The 12,809-nt window shown below is 39.2% G+C and overlaps 1 protein-coding gene across 1 annotated transcript in view; it reads left to right on the top strand.

The window, feature by feature from the left end:
- Vps8 (VPS8, CORVET complex subunit) overlaps positions 1-12,809 on the top strand; it is a 241,770-nt gene that overhangs the window by 137,308 nt on the left and 91,653 nt on the right. Inside the window, 2 exon segments of the mRNA XM_023700650.1 lie at positions 3,098-3,187; positions 6,979-7,025. Of these exon segments, the coding sequence (XP_023556418.1) occupies positions 3,098-3,187; positions 6,979-7,025 (137 nt within the window).

Genomic DNA, 12,809 nt, shown 5'->3' on the forward strand with positions numbered 1-12,809 from the left:
TTGAATTTTCTCTCTTTCCTTGAACATTAATTTTGTCTCCTTTTCATCATCAGTTTCTGATCTCTATAGTTATTCTGTGGCTCATTCTTTATTTTAATTAATCTACATTATGAAGTGGTTTGAACATAGACTCCAGACACCCTAAAATGAAGCAGTATCTCTCTGCATAATGTGAAATGTGATGAATTAGTCAGTGGGCAAACAGAGTATTCAGCATAAATCTCATGCTAGAGAAGCAAGAAGTATTTTTGCTGCAAAACAATTATTTCTTCTGACTTTTGTCACATCTGCACATTGTTTCACCTCAAACCTTTTAATGTCTCTTTTTTTTCTTTTTTCTTTTTTTTTTTTTCCCGGAACCGGGGATTAAACTCAGACCCCAGCCCTCTTTTAATGTCTCTTAAGGCCATATTTACAAGTGTATGGAGTTTTTATTGAAGATCTTCTGTTTTCAGTTATGTAAACAGTCAACAAAAGCACATAGGAAAAAGTTATCACAATAGTTTTTTGACAGTATACAATGTAAACATCATGGTTCTTAGGACTTTTGCACTTCTAGACCTTTTTTTAAGACTCTAATGAGATATTTGGATCTGTATCTTATAATATTGCACATGTGCTTAGGCACATGGTTTTTATTAGTTTCAGGATCTAAAGACCTCTAAGATCCATTTTTGGTTTGGACCTCTTGATTCCTAGTCTAGCAAAGAATTTCTGGTTTAAACTGTTTTGCCAATATGGGCAGAACATATTTCATTCAATTTTAAAGACTATTTAAAAATATTTATTTATTTATTTGGTGTAGAATCTCACTATGCAGCTTAAACTTGTAGAGATCCTTCTGTCTCAGCCTCCCCAGCACTGGGATTATAGGCATGCACCACCACGCCTGGTTTCAGGGCCAGCACAGGGCACCTGGGGTTCTGGAGTCAGCATGGCATGTGGTACCAGGCATCAAACTTGGGTCCTTACACTTGCTAGGCAGGTGCTTAGACTGCTGAGCTGTCTCCACAGCCCAAGACTATTTTATTTTTAAATAAAAAAATCAGAAAACTGCATAAAAAAATCATGCCCCCGTGATTCAGTCACCTTTCACAATTTCTACTTATGGACACATGAGACCTGGTGGAGAAGTCTACACGTTGCTGTAATAGTCTATCCGTTCTATTGTTGATGGACATTTCACTTATTTCTGGTTTGGGACTATTAAAATAAATCTATGCATGATCATATACATACATATTATATACTGTACATACATATCTTGAGCACAGCCACATGCATCTCTAGCACAGTGGTTCTCAGTCTAGTGCCCAGCGTTAGCTGAGAACTTGGTAAAAATGCAGTTTGTTTCCACTTCAGACCTTCTGAAGCAGAAACTCTGAGGGTGGGACCCAACCACATGTTTTAACAAGTCCACCAAGTGATTATGGTGCATGATGACCAATAATCTCAATGTGATGTAATAAAGGATATACAGTTGGTAGGTAATTGAGATTGACATCTTCAGCTTCAGTGGATGCCAGCATTGGAGCATTCCCATTGGCCCTAAATTTTTCCAGTTTTGGATGTGTAATGGTAGCTCATTACATTTTAGATTTATATGTCTTTAATTACTATTGACATGGACAGCCTTTTCATGTTTATTGGCCACATAAGTTTTCTTTTTTGTGATGTGTTCATTGAAGTCTTTTGCATGTGTGAACTGAGGTACCACTGCAGTTATTAGAACTTACTTTCCATATGGCCATTTGTTGCCCATATGGAAAGATTTTTGATACTCTTTTTTGTCCTCCTGAAATAGTATCTGCTTGCTATGTTGCTCAACCTGGCTTTAAACTCTTATACTTGAGCAACTCTTTTTTTTTTTTGGGCGGAACTTGGGATTGAACTCAGGCCCTTGTGCTTGCCAGGCAAGCACTTATTCTACTGAGCCATCTCCCCAGCCCCAATTTCGTGCTACCATGCCAAGTCTTTTTTGTTTGTCTGTTTACTTTCTTTCCCAGGGCTGGAGGTCAGCAAGCATTCTTATCACTGAACCACATCCCAGCTTACCTGACTTTCTATGGTTGAAAATTGATTCAGGCTTTCTGTTTCTTAAGTCAGTTTATGAAATTATACTTTTTAGGAATTTATCTATTTTGCCTAAGTTTTCAAATTCTTATAAATTGATAATAATTTCTTTTTAATGTGCAGATTAGTAGTAATATACCCCTTTTGTTTGTGAAATAGATTAGCTTATATTCTCTTTTGGGAGGTAGCTCATTAGTGTACATATAATTATTTGTGTCAGCTAATTAGTACTAATTTACAAATACTGCCTAATAATAATTATTAAAGATATCATGAATATTGCAGTGACAACTTATTTAGGTCTTACTAGATGCTGGTCTACATTTAGTCTTTGCATTTAGCTGTGCTCCATGGCTGTGGCTGAGCAGTGTCAGTGTTGCCACCTGGAAACTGCCACCTGGAGGGGCAAATTATAATCCAAGAAAGAAGAGAGTTCCAGAAAGAAAAATGTAGCCAGTGGCATCAAGGAAATTTGAAGAGGAGGGTAAATTAGAAATCTTAGATTTGGCAGAAATAGGTCTTATTATGGGTCAATTTACAGTACTGATATTTAGCTTCATTTAAGATTTAGCACCTTAAGTTGATTTCTTAAGATATTTTAAGGTTTCTAAATCTACCAAACACCTACAGGTGAAGTTTTAGAATTCTTAGACAAAGGAATTTGCAACTATACCTTTTCCCATTTCTTGTGTTTAGTACTTTAAAGCTCAAGAGTGAAATTCATTGACAGAGAACTCAGAAAGCTTTGGTTCCTTCTGTTTATCCTGTAGATATCATGGCCAGAATCCAGAGTTTATAGTGCTTTCATTTGCTGAGAATTCAAAATTACACTCCTTAAGGGTTGAATTCTATTTTTTTATATGAAATATTCTATTTTTCTCATTAGCAATGCACACATTAAATGGAGGCCCTATGTCAAGGTCTCCTGAAAGACAGTATGGAGGTAGGTAACCAAACCTCATAATCACCGATATTCTATTTAAATATACCATTTAAAATGGCTTTTTCTTTTCTTTTACTCTAGGAACTTGTATCCCTGAAGCCCTGTAAAGCTGCAGAGCTAGTTGCTACACACTTTTCTGAACAGATTGAAACAGTCATCAAAAAACTTAAGGTAAATATTGCAAGCATATATTGCAGAGAAAACATCCAGTTGAGAGACAGTTGTTAAGCCTACACCTACAAACTTTAATTGCAGCAATTTCTTAAAGTGATGTTACAACTTTAGTAGTTTCTGTAGTGTGTGTGTTTAAGTATAAACAGCTGTGTGATGATCTATGATTTTTTTTTTTTTTTTTTTTTTTTTTTTTTTTTTTTTGCGGAACTGGGGATTGAACTCAGGCCCTTGCACTTGCCAGGGAAGCGCTTATTCCACTGAACCGTCTCCCTGGCCCCGATCTCTGATCTTGAAATGAGGGCGATCCTCTTTGGGTGTAACAAACATTAACATCAGAGGAGCACCTTTGGAACAATAATACACACGGTAGAAATCACAGTCTCCTGAAAATCCTCTCCTCCATCCGTTTTCTTCTTCTGTGGGAGCCACAACCCTATTTTCTTTAAGGTTCATGTTGCTTACTCAAAACTTGGTGGTCCTCAAGGTAGAATTAGTGTTGACTTTCTAGAAATTTTCTTGAATAATCTTAAGTAAAATGCAGCTATGTGCATGCTGAATATTGAGAAGCTCAGTTGGATATAATATTTAATGGACCTAGCATTGCTGTTATCGCTTAGATGGCAATGTTAGTATTGAGTTTGCTCACTGCCATTATGGGAGTAGAACAGTAGCAGTGACATAAAGCCCAAGCTGGAGTTTTCAAATAGCACTAATGATGGTAGGGAGCAGCTGTGCAAAATGGAAGTCAGAGCAGCGAATGGGAGCCTGGTGACCTGAGGGGCAAAGATCTGGAATTCATTCAAGAGCTTGTAGTACCCCCAGTCCCTGCCACAGTGTTCTGGGCCCTGAGGGTACCAGTAAGAATTCAACCCTTCCTTTATATTTTTCTGGGGAACAGGGCACTTACGAACTACAGTACAGTGTCACAACAGCTGCACTAGAGATGTGTGAAAAGTGCTGTTGGGATGAAAGAAGAGTGAGATTGACTGTGAGGAAGTCAGGCAGGAATTCTCAGAAGGACTGCACTGGTTCTAGAATTATTGACCTCAGTTTTCCAGAGTTGAGAAAGGGTTTCTACATCAAGAGCCGTGAAGCAGCACATGCGTTCAAAATATGGTCAGGTCCCTACGAAACATGTCATCGTGGGGCAGCGGTGGAAGCAGCCTTCTATTAGGCTGGGAGAGATGTGTAGGAAAGAGCAGGTCCATATGACACAGGCTGAAAAATGTAACTTGAGGTCTGATATTATATATAATTCGAAGACATTTATACTTATATTCTATGCATGAGAGAATTGCTCATATTTATAAACAAAGGATTTTATTAGATCCCTTTTATAGAAAATGGACTTTGGCTAGCAGTGTGGAGAATGGGCTGGCAGGGAGAACAAAGGGAGCAGAGACATTTAGAAGACAAGAAGAGGTCTGGGCAAAAGATGTGAGGACCAAGAGAAAGCCAGTGTTAGTGGAGAGGCAGATTCCAGATGTTTTTGTGAAGTAAAATAGGATTTGGAAATGAGTTGAATATGATAGAAAAATTTAAAAATTATTCCCAGATACCAGGTTTGGTTGTCCAGCATTAGGTCAGTTCTCAGAATAAAGACTTGGCCATTGATCCAATACATACTCATGCTCTGGGTCCAGAAACATGCTGAGAACACAAGAACATAAATGTAATTACTGCTCCCAAGGACAAAGACAGATAAACTAACAGACAGTGACAGAATAGGTTTGCTGGAATGATGGCAGAACCCTATCAGGATGCTGAGGAGGGCCTGGAGGACAGAACCCCTGTTTGGATGAGGTAGAGTGTGCTCACACCGCTTGCAGCACCCACAGCTCCCCTGCCCTTGGAGCCAGCAGTTTGGCAAGCATCACCTGGCATGCTGGTGCTGTGTTTTGTCTTTGTTTGTTTATTTGTTTAAGGTAAGATTATCAATGGCGGGATTTTTTTTTTTTTTTTTTCCTGTAGTCAGTAGTGATATTGAGACCAAGAGGCCTAGTAATGGATATAATGTCATTCTTCAGAAAAATGTATAAAAGCTAAAGTGTCATAGACAAGAAGAAAGTGACTATTTGATTGTAGTCTGTTGAGTCTTAGTTCTTTTAAATAAATTTTATTTTATTACAGAGCCTTATTTCATACAGATCTTACAAAGTATCTTTAGTTTAGATGGCAAACATTGTGTCTCTAATTATTTTCAGAATTCTTGAGAAAAAAATAAGCCAGAATGACATTGTCATAGAAAATAGTGTAAAATAAAATGGTGATAGGGAAAAGATAGGAAATCAAAGACTAATGAGTACTATGTACCAGTCTTTTTAAAGGCTAATAAATATATGTTTAAAAAATGATACTCTTTAAATGGCATTAATCCTTTTCATTTTGGAAATCCTCTGCTTTTTACAGATGAGGTTTGAATGTGTTAAAAAGGAAAACCAGGGCCGGCCTGCTAGCTCAGCAGACTAAAGTGCCTGCTTAGGCAGAGCGCAGCAGCCAGAGTTCAGTCCCTGGTGTGCTGTGCTGGCCCTGCCCCTGGGGTGACTGAGAGGGCCATTGAGACTGGGTGTGGTGGTGCGTGCCTGTAATCCCAGTGCTTGGGAAGCTGAAAACAGGGAATCACCATGAGTCCGATCTACATAGTGAGACCCTGTAGACCCTGTCCTAAATACAGAAAAACAAAAAAGGAAAACCAATCATTTTTTGCTTAGATTTCACCAGAACTTAGAAACATTTATATTTATGTAGTAGAAGAAGCTTTATCTTATTTAACCCTCACCACTACTCTGTGCAGAAAGCAGAGAAGATATTTCTGGGAGTTTTTCCCACGTAGGGAAACTGAATGTTAAGAGAATAGGTGACAGTGCAAAGTCACCTCGCTCATTAGTGTCAGAAGCAAAACCTAGATATCATGGTGTGTTGACTACTAACATGTTGTAGTTTGATTACCATCACTTCTGCAGTTGATGATATTGTGAAGATAGTGATTTTGTTTTGGTGGTGTCCCTTCACTTGGGCCTTCGACCCTCCCTGGATGAATTGCCTTGCATCAGGTAACTGTAACCAGGACAGCTGAGGCATTGCATCCAGAACTCAGAATTTACATCACAGATTCTCAGTTTCACAAGAAAATAAGAACAGCGTACTGAATTAATAATTTGGGGGCCTGGGAGATGGCTCAGCAGAATAAGCGCTTTGCCTGGCAAGCACAGAGGCCTGAGTTCGATCCCCGGTTCTGCCAAAAAAATAAACAAACTGGTAAATAATTTGGGTAGAATGGTTCAAAGTGCCAGTCACTGCCTCTCCAAGGTTCTTGTGCTGGGAACATCTTAGGGATTTGTCTCATTACAGCCCTTTGTAAAATCCAGAAAGGTATATTTTTCTTCCATTCAAAATTGCATGTGCTTAAAAAAAATCAATAAATTAAAATAAAATTAAAGTGTTGGCTAGATAGCTCAGTGGATTAAAGTGCCTCCTTTGGCAGAGCGCAGGGCCTGGGGTTTGATCCCCAGCACCAGAAGCCATGCGGGACCTGCCCGTGGGGTGTGCTGAGCCAGCAATTGACACTGGGCGTGGTGGCGTGCACCTGTTATCCCAGCACTTGGGAGACTGTAAACAGCGAGTCTGATCTAGTAGTGAGACCCTGAACACCCTGTAGACCTTTCCCTAAAATACAAAAAAAAAAAAAAAAGAAAAAAAAAAGAGACTGCCTAGAATGGTTCTTTACTGTGGTATAATTTGTGAAATTGGTTTTAATATTTAATTTATTTTTTTGTTTCTCCTTTCAGAACCAGCTGTTACTTTTCAAATTTTTGAGGAGTCTTCTTGATCCAAGGTATGTCAGTAAATTTTGTATAATATGTAGATGGAGATAAGTTGAATTTAAGAGAGTAGCCCATGGTATCAAAATAGTAAAATGAGCTCTTAATTTTTATTTTTATTTTATTTTATTTTATTTTTTTTGGCATTTTTATTTTATTTTCAAAGTTTTATTGATAAACATATAGCAATGAGACAGTTTCAAATCAAATCGAAAGTACAGTTTCAAGAAATAATACACTGCATATATTCTTCTTAGCGGTTAATTGCTGTACAAGATGCAGACTTGTGATCCTACTTACAAACACCATTAAAACAAATCATTCTATTCATTAAGAGAATGCAACTATATATCTATCCCAACCACTTTGAATACACAGATACAAAATGGTCATTCATAGTTATATCCCAATTTTTTTTAAGTTCCGTTGTTGAATATTATAGGTGTGTAAACTCAGCAAAATATTCTAAAAGAGTCCAGTAGCCCATAATAGCATTGGGTCTTCTGTTTAACTGGCAATGTCAGAAATTATTGACCTGAGTCCCCCACAACTCAACACAACAACATGGCTTTACTTCCTATATTTCGTCTTCATACTTTTCTACTGGATGGCTAAGACCAAGGTAAAGCAGGACCTGTGCAACAAGAGTTGTAGCTTTTTGGTCTGAGAAGGTCAGTGAATTGCCCTCAGGATTTATTCTGAGATCCTGTACCTCAGATTGTAGAACCTTTGTCAGTGTCAGCCATGTGGATGAGTCACAGCCAATGCTTGGCCAATGTTGAGCTCTTAATTTTTAAATTATTAATAGGGGTAATCATTACATCATGATCTGAAAATAAATATTGAGGTAATGTTTTTCTTTCCATCTGAACATGGGGAATACACAGTGAGTTCTCATCAGTGTAAATAAACTAATGAAGACCTATTTCAGGAAACATCTTATTACCAGTTTCCCCTTTTTAGCCTAACTTATTCCTTATGCTATAGATAGGTGGCTGTACTAAAGAAAACTCTTCTTTCCCAGCTCACCCCTCAATCTATTACCTTAAATTCCCACTTAATTTTTTTAAAAACTTATTTATTTATTTATTTGGTCTGAGCTATGCAGCTCAGACTTGTGGTGATCCTCCTGTCTCAGCCTCCCCAGTGCTGGGATTACAGGTGTGTGCCAGCACGCTTGCTTTTGGTGACTGGCTCGGCGTGGGACTCGCACAACCTATGATATGGGGGATTGAACCCATTCGTTGCACTTGCCAGGCAGGTGCCTCGACCACCAAGTATCTCCCTGACCCCCACTTGATTAGTTTTAGATAGCTGGTTACAATCACCTTCTGGGAGACTCTCAGTCCGGGGGTGGAGGGTTGTGCTTAAGGTCCAAGTGATAGTGTGAAAGGAAACTTTAAATGTTTTTCAGTTACTATTGTGACACTTAAAAACAAACCCCAGATGATGATGATGATGATGCCACTAATGGGTTTGTAACCAACACAGCTTTGCATGTGAGATCTTAAGTTTTACCATGACTGACCGGAGTACATCGAGAGTTGAGTGTAATAGAATGTAGCATCCTCTAAATCAGTGACTTGACCAGAAGTAGGCATGAAGTTCACCAAGGAAGTTTTTAAAAATATATATTCCTGAGCCTGGCTACACACAGATGGTAATGAAATAGTCTTGCTTTTTTTTTTTTTTTTTTTAAATAAAAGACTACCAGTATTGTGAGGCTATTTCAATGCATGCTTAGAGTTAAGCACAAAATTACTTAATCTGAAATATATTCTTGGATGGCATAGTTTTCATATTAGCTGTACGAGCTTTATTTTTTTTAAACATTTATTTATTTATTTATTCTGTGTGTGTGTGTGTGTGTGTGTGTGTGTGTGTGTGTTTGGCCAGCTCAGCTCACCAGGGGACGGGGCTGGCTGGCATGTGGTGCTGGGGGATCGAACCATGGTCCCTGTGCTTTCCCAAGCTTGTTCCAAGTAGGTGCTTTTAGACCACTGAGCCATCTCGCCAGCTCCCACGAGCTTTAGATTTTATTAAATACATACTGGCCACCAAAAAACAGCTATTTACATTAATAATTATAATAATATCAATCTTAGTTATTTCAATATCTTGCTACTTTTAAGTACTAATGTAATACTTCTGTTAATTGAATTTTTGGGAATTAAACTCAGGACCCTGTGTTTGCCAGACAGGTGCTTGTCCTGCTCAGCTACATCCCTGGTCCTGAAATACTTTTTGAAAGCTCAATCATTTACATCTTGAACATGCTACGCTGCTTTTAAATTTAGAATCAAGCAAATGTGTGTGTGCAAATATTTAGGAAAAGCAGTAAAATAAGTACCTCATTCCACCCCAGTAAAAGACCTTTTCAAAATACCTATGTTTTAATTTCTATTCTGAGTTATTACTAAAGTTAGGGGTCTTTTAGAATTTCTTTTAATTGCATTTTTCTCAGAGCCATTTGGCCTCCATCCTGCTTCTGAAGGAGAAAGTTTAGAATTGGAGTTGGGCAGGGAGAGGAAAGAGAGAGGGCTGCAGAAAGCCCAAGGAGAGCTGGGCCAGGAACCTGAGAGAAGAGTGCAGAGGGGAGGAGGAAGGAAGTGCCCCACCCACTTCCAGGCTTTTCTTCTGGGCTTCCTTCCCACAGCACAGCTCCCTCAACTATGCACCAAGGCTCCCTGAGGTATGAGAACCATTCTCTTCCTGGGTATAATTATTTTTAAACCAAGACCTTTTTTCCAACTGTTCTACCTAGAGAACAGAGACTCTCAAACTGGAAGACTGAAGTTTGGATTTGAACTTGACTTTTTTTCAAACCCAGCAAAATGCCAAAGATGATAGTGATCAGATTTATTTTTTTTAATAAAAATATTTCGGGATAGAGAATTAAATATTAGTGCCATGTGCTTTGGTATCACAGTCACTACTTAAACTTTATCCTAATAAAAATGGTGGATCACAAAGGACCAGATGTGTTCAGTGAGAAGCCCTGCTGAGTTATTATCTCTATCTAGATTTGAAAGATGCTAATTAGCGGGCTGGAGAGATAGCTTGATGGTCTAAGTGCCTGCCTGGCAAGCGCAAGGACCTGGGTTTGATCCCTGGTACTGCATGCTATGCTTGTAGCCACTGAAACTGGGCATGGTGGCGCATGCCTGTAATCCCAGTGCTGGGGAGGCTGAGACAGGAGAATCACTGAGTCTGAGTTGTATAGCGAGACCCTGTATCAAATAAATGATTTTTTGAAATTTAAAAATACATTTAAAAAGATGCTAATTAGGTAAAAGTCAAAGAGTACTACAGTTGTGTTTGTTTACTCGTAAACCACAAGTAATTTTATACTTACTGGAGAAAAAGTTGCGTTTTATTTCTTTAAAATTGACCGTAAAGGGGCTGGGGAGATGGCTTAGTGGAATGAGCGCTTCCCTGGCAAGCGCAAGGGCCTGAGTTCAATCCCCAGTTCTGCAAAAAAAAAAAAATTGACCCTAAAGCAGTCTCATTTTTCAAATTTAACTGGTGCACACTTTTTCTCTCCTGTAACATCATTTCAGCTCTAAGGTCTTCTCTAATCTACCGCAGGAAGACACAGCACAGTCTTTCACTTCCTCCTTGGCCCCTACAAAGCAGCAGGGCCCTGTGAGCAGCACCTAGCAACAGCCAAGACTCCAGCTTTGCTTTTGCCTAACAGCATTTAAGAGCACTAAATTTTTCAATCCCCGGTTCCGCAAAAAAAAAGGAAAAAAAAAAAAGAGCACTAAATTAACTGGTTCGAAACCTTAGCAGCACTTTAAAAAAAAAAAAAAATACAAAAAACTGCTTAAAAGGCTGCAGTGGAAGGACTATTTAAGCTCAGGAGTTCAGGACCCACTTAGGCAACATAACCAGACCCTATCTCAAAACTATATGTTTTTTAAGGCTCACTTTTACATTATCCACATCCAAGTATTAGAGACCTCATATTCTGCTTTGAAAATCCCAATTCTTCTTCATTTTTTTTTTTTTTTTTAATGTATTTAGTGCAGGGTCTACAGGGTCTTACTACACAGATTGGACTCATGGTGATCCTCCTGTTTTCAGCCTCCCAAGTGCTGGGATTACAGGCAAGTGCCCCCATACCCACTTTCAATTGCCATCTCAGCGTGCCCGGGGGAGGGGGGTAGGGCCGGCACAGCATGCCAGGGATTGAACCCCAGTCCCTGTGCCTGCCTAAGCAGGCACTTTAATCTGCTGAGCTATCGCCAGACCAGAGAATCCCAATTCTTGAGTTCATCTATTTTATCCTCTTCCTTTATGTCTTACAGCATCATCCTAACCCACAAAAGCCTATTTAATCCATAATATAAATATGTAATACTAATAATATACCAAATTCTAGATTGAGGGAGAATTATGAGCTTAAAAAGGTTGAATCCAGAGGGACTATGGAAAAAATAAGAAATTCTCTATTTGTTGCTCTCAGAGCTGTTCCTAAATGAAGTTTTGGGTTATAGAATGTTTGTCTTGAGTACCCTTTCACTCTAACCCAGATTTTCCACTTCATAAGCACATGTAAGTAGGATGTATTCTTTACAGGTTGTAAAAATTTCTATTACCCCCCAGTTATTTGTCAGTATTTGTAGTATTTGACACTTACACAGTGAAGAATATACAACCATCATATAAATACTTATGAAGCAAGCATATACACAGAAAAAAAACTGTCCCAAATACCAAATAACCTTAAACATGAGAAGAATGCAGGCAGTGTGGACTGTGTCTCTCTCTTTTTTTTTCTTTTTGGCGGAACCGGGGATTGAACTCAGGCCCTTGCACTTGCCAGGGAAGCGCTTATTCTACTGAGCCATCTCCCCAGCCCCCCTGTGTCTCTCTTGACTGATTTGCCATCACATTTTAGTCCTTTAAAAATGACTCCATTGTAGGGACAGATGCACATTTCTTCTCTGCCCTCTGAAGTTTCACTGGAATAAACTGACAGAGATTAATTGGGAGAAAATGCAGACAAACTGATTAACATGCAGAAAGGGAAAAAGCATGAAAGAAAATCAGAAGAGTATGATTAATCACAATCCCAACATTATATAACTCAGATACTGCCTTTTGTATAGGAGACGAGGAGAATGGGGGTATGGACCTTAAAAGGGAATAGGAAATGATTCCTGCAGGACCTGGTTGGGCTTGGAGAACAGGCAGTGGCCAAGAAAAAGTCTGTTTGCCTCACAGAATGGCAATGGTTTGTGAAAGGTTTTCTATGAGACTGAAATAGAGTGGTATGTGACAAGAATCTGTCCAGGTGTTCTTGAATGACTTCTTGCTTTCTGAGATATGAGTTTAATTATTGAAATCTCAGGAAAGAGACAAACAGAGGTTGGTTGTGTCCAGTGGGTGCACACTTTAGGCAAATGTGCGACCCTCGCAGAAAGCCCCTCCCTGCGTACTTGGTGGGGAACAGGGAAGTCAGAGGAACCTGGCTCCTGAGGCAGGTCCTGTGTCCTCTCAGCCTGCCTTAGAAGTCCAGCATTGTGCTTATTGAGTACCCTAAGAGGGAGAGCCATACTGGGAAAATTGAAATGGAAAATTACTAGTATGAAAAAAGATGTAGGGACAGAAGAACATCAAAGAGGGCTGGTGAGATGGCTCAGTGGTCTAAAGCACCTACTTAGAACAAGCTAAGCTGAAGCATAAAGCACAGGGACCTCGGTTCAATCCCCAGCACCACATGCCAGCCAGCCCCGCCCCTTGGTGGGCTGAGCTGGCCACACACACACAAAATAAATAAATAAATACAAAAA

The sequence above is a fragment of the Octodon degus genome, unplaced genomic scaffold, assembly GCF_000260255.1.
Source record: "Octodon degus isolate 3935 unplaced genomic scaffold, OctDeg1.0 scaffold00126, whole genome shotgun sequence".
NCBI classification, from domain to species: domain Eukaryota; kingdom Metazoa; phylum Chordata; class Mammalia; order Rodentia; family Octodontidae; genus Octodon; species Octodon degus.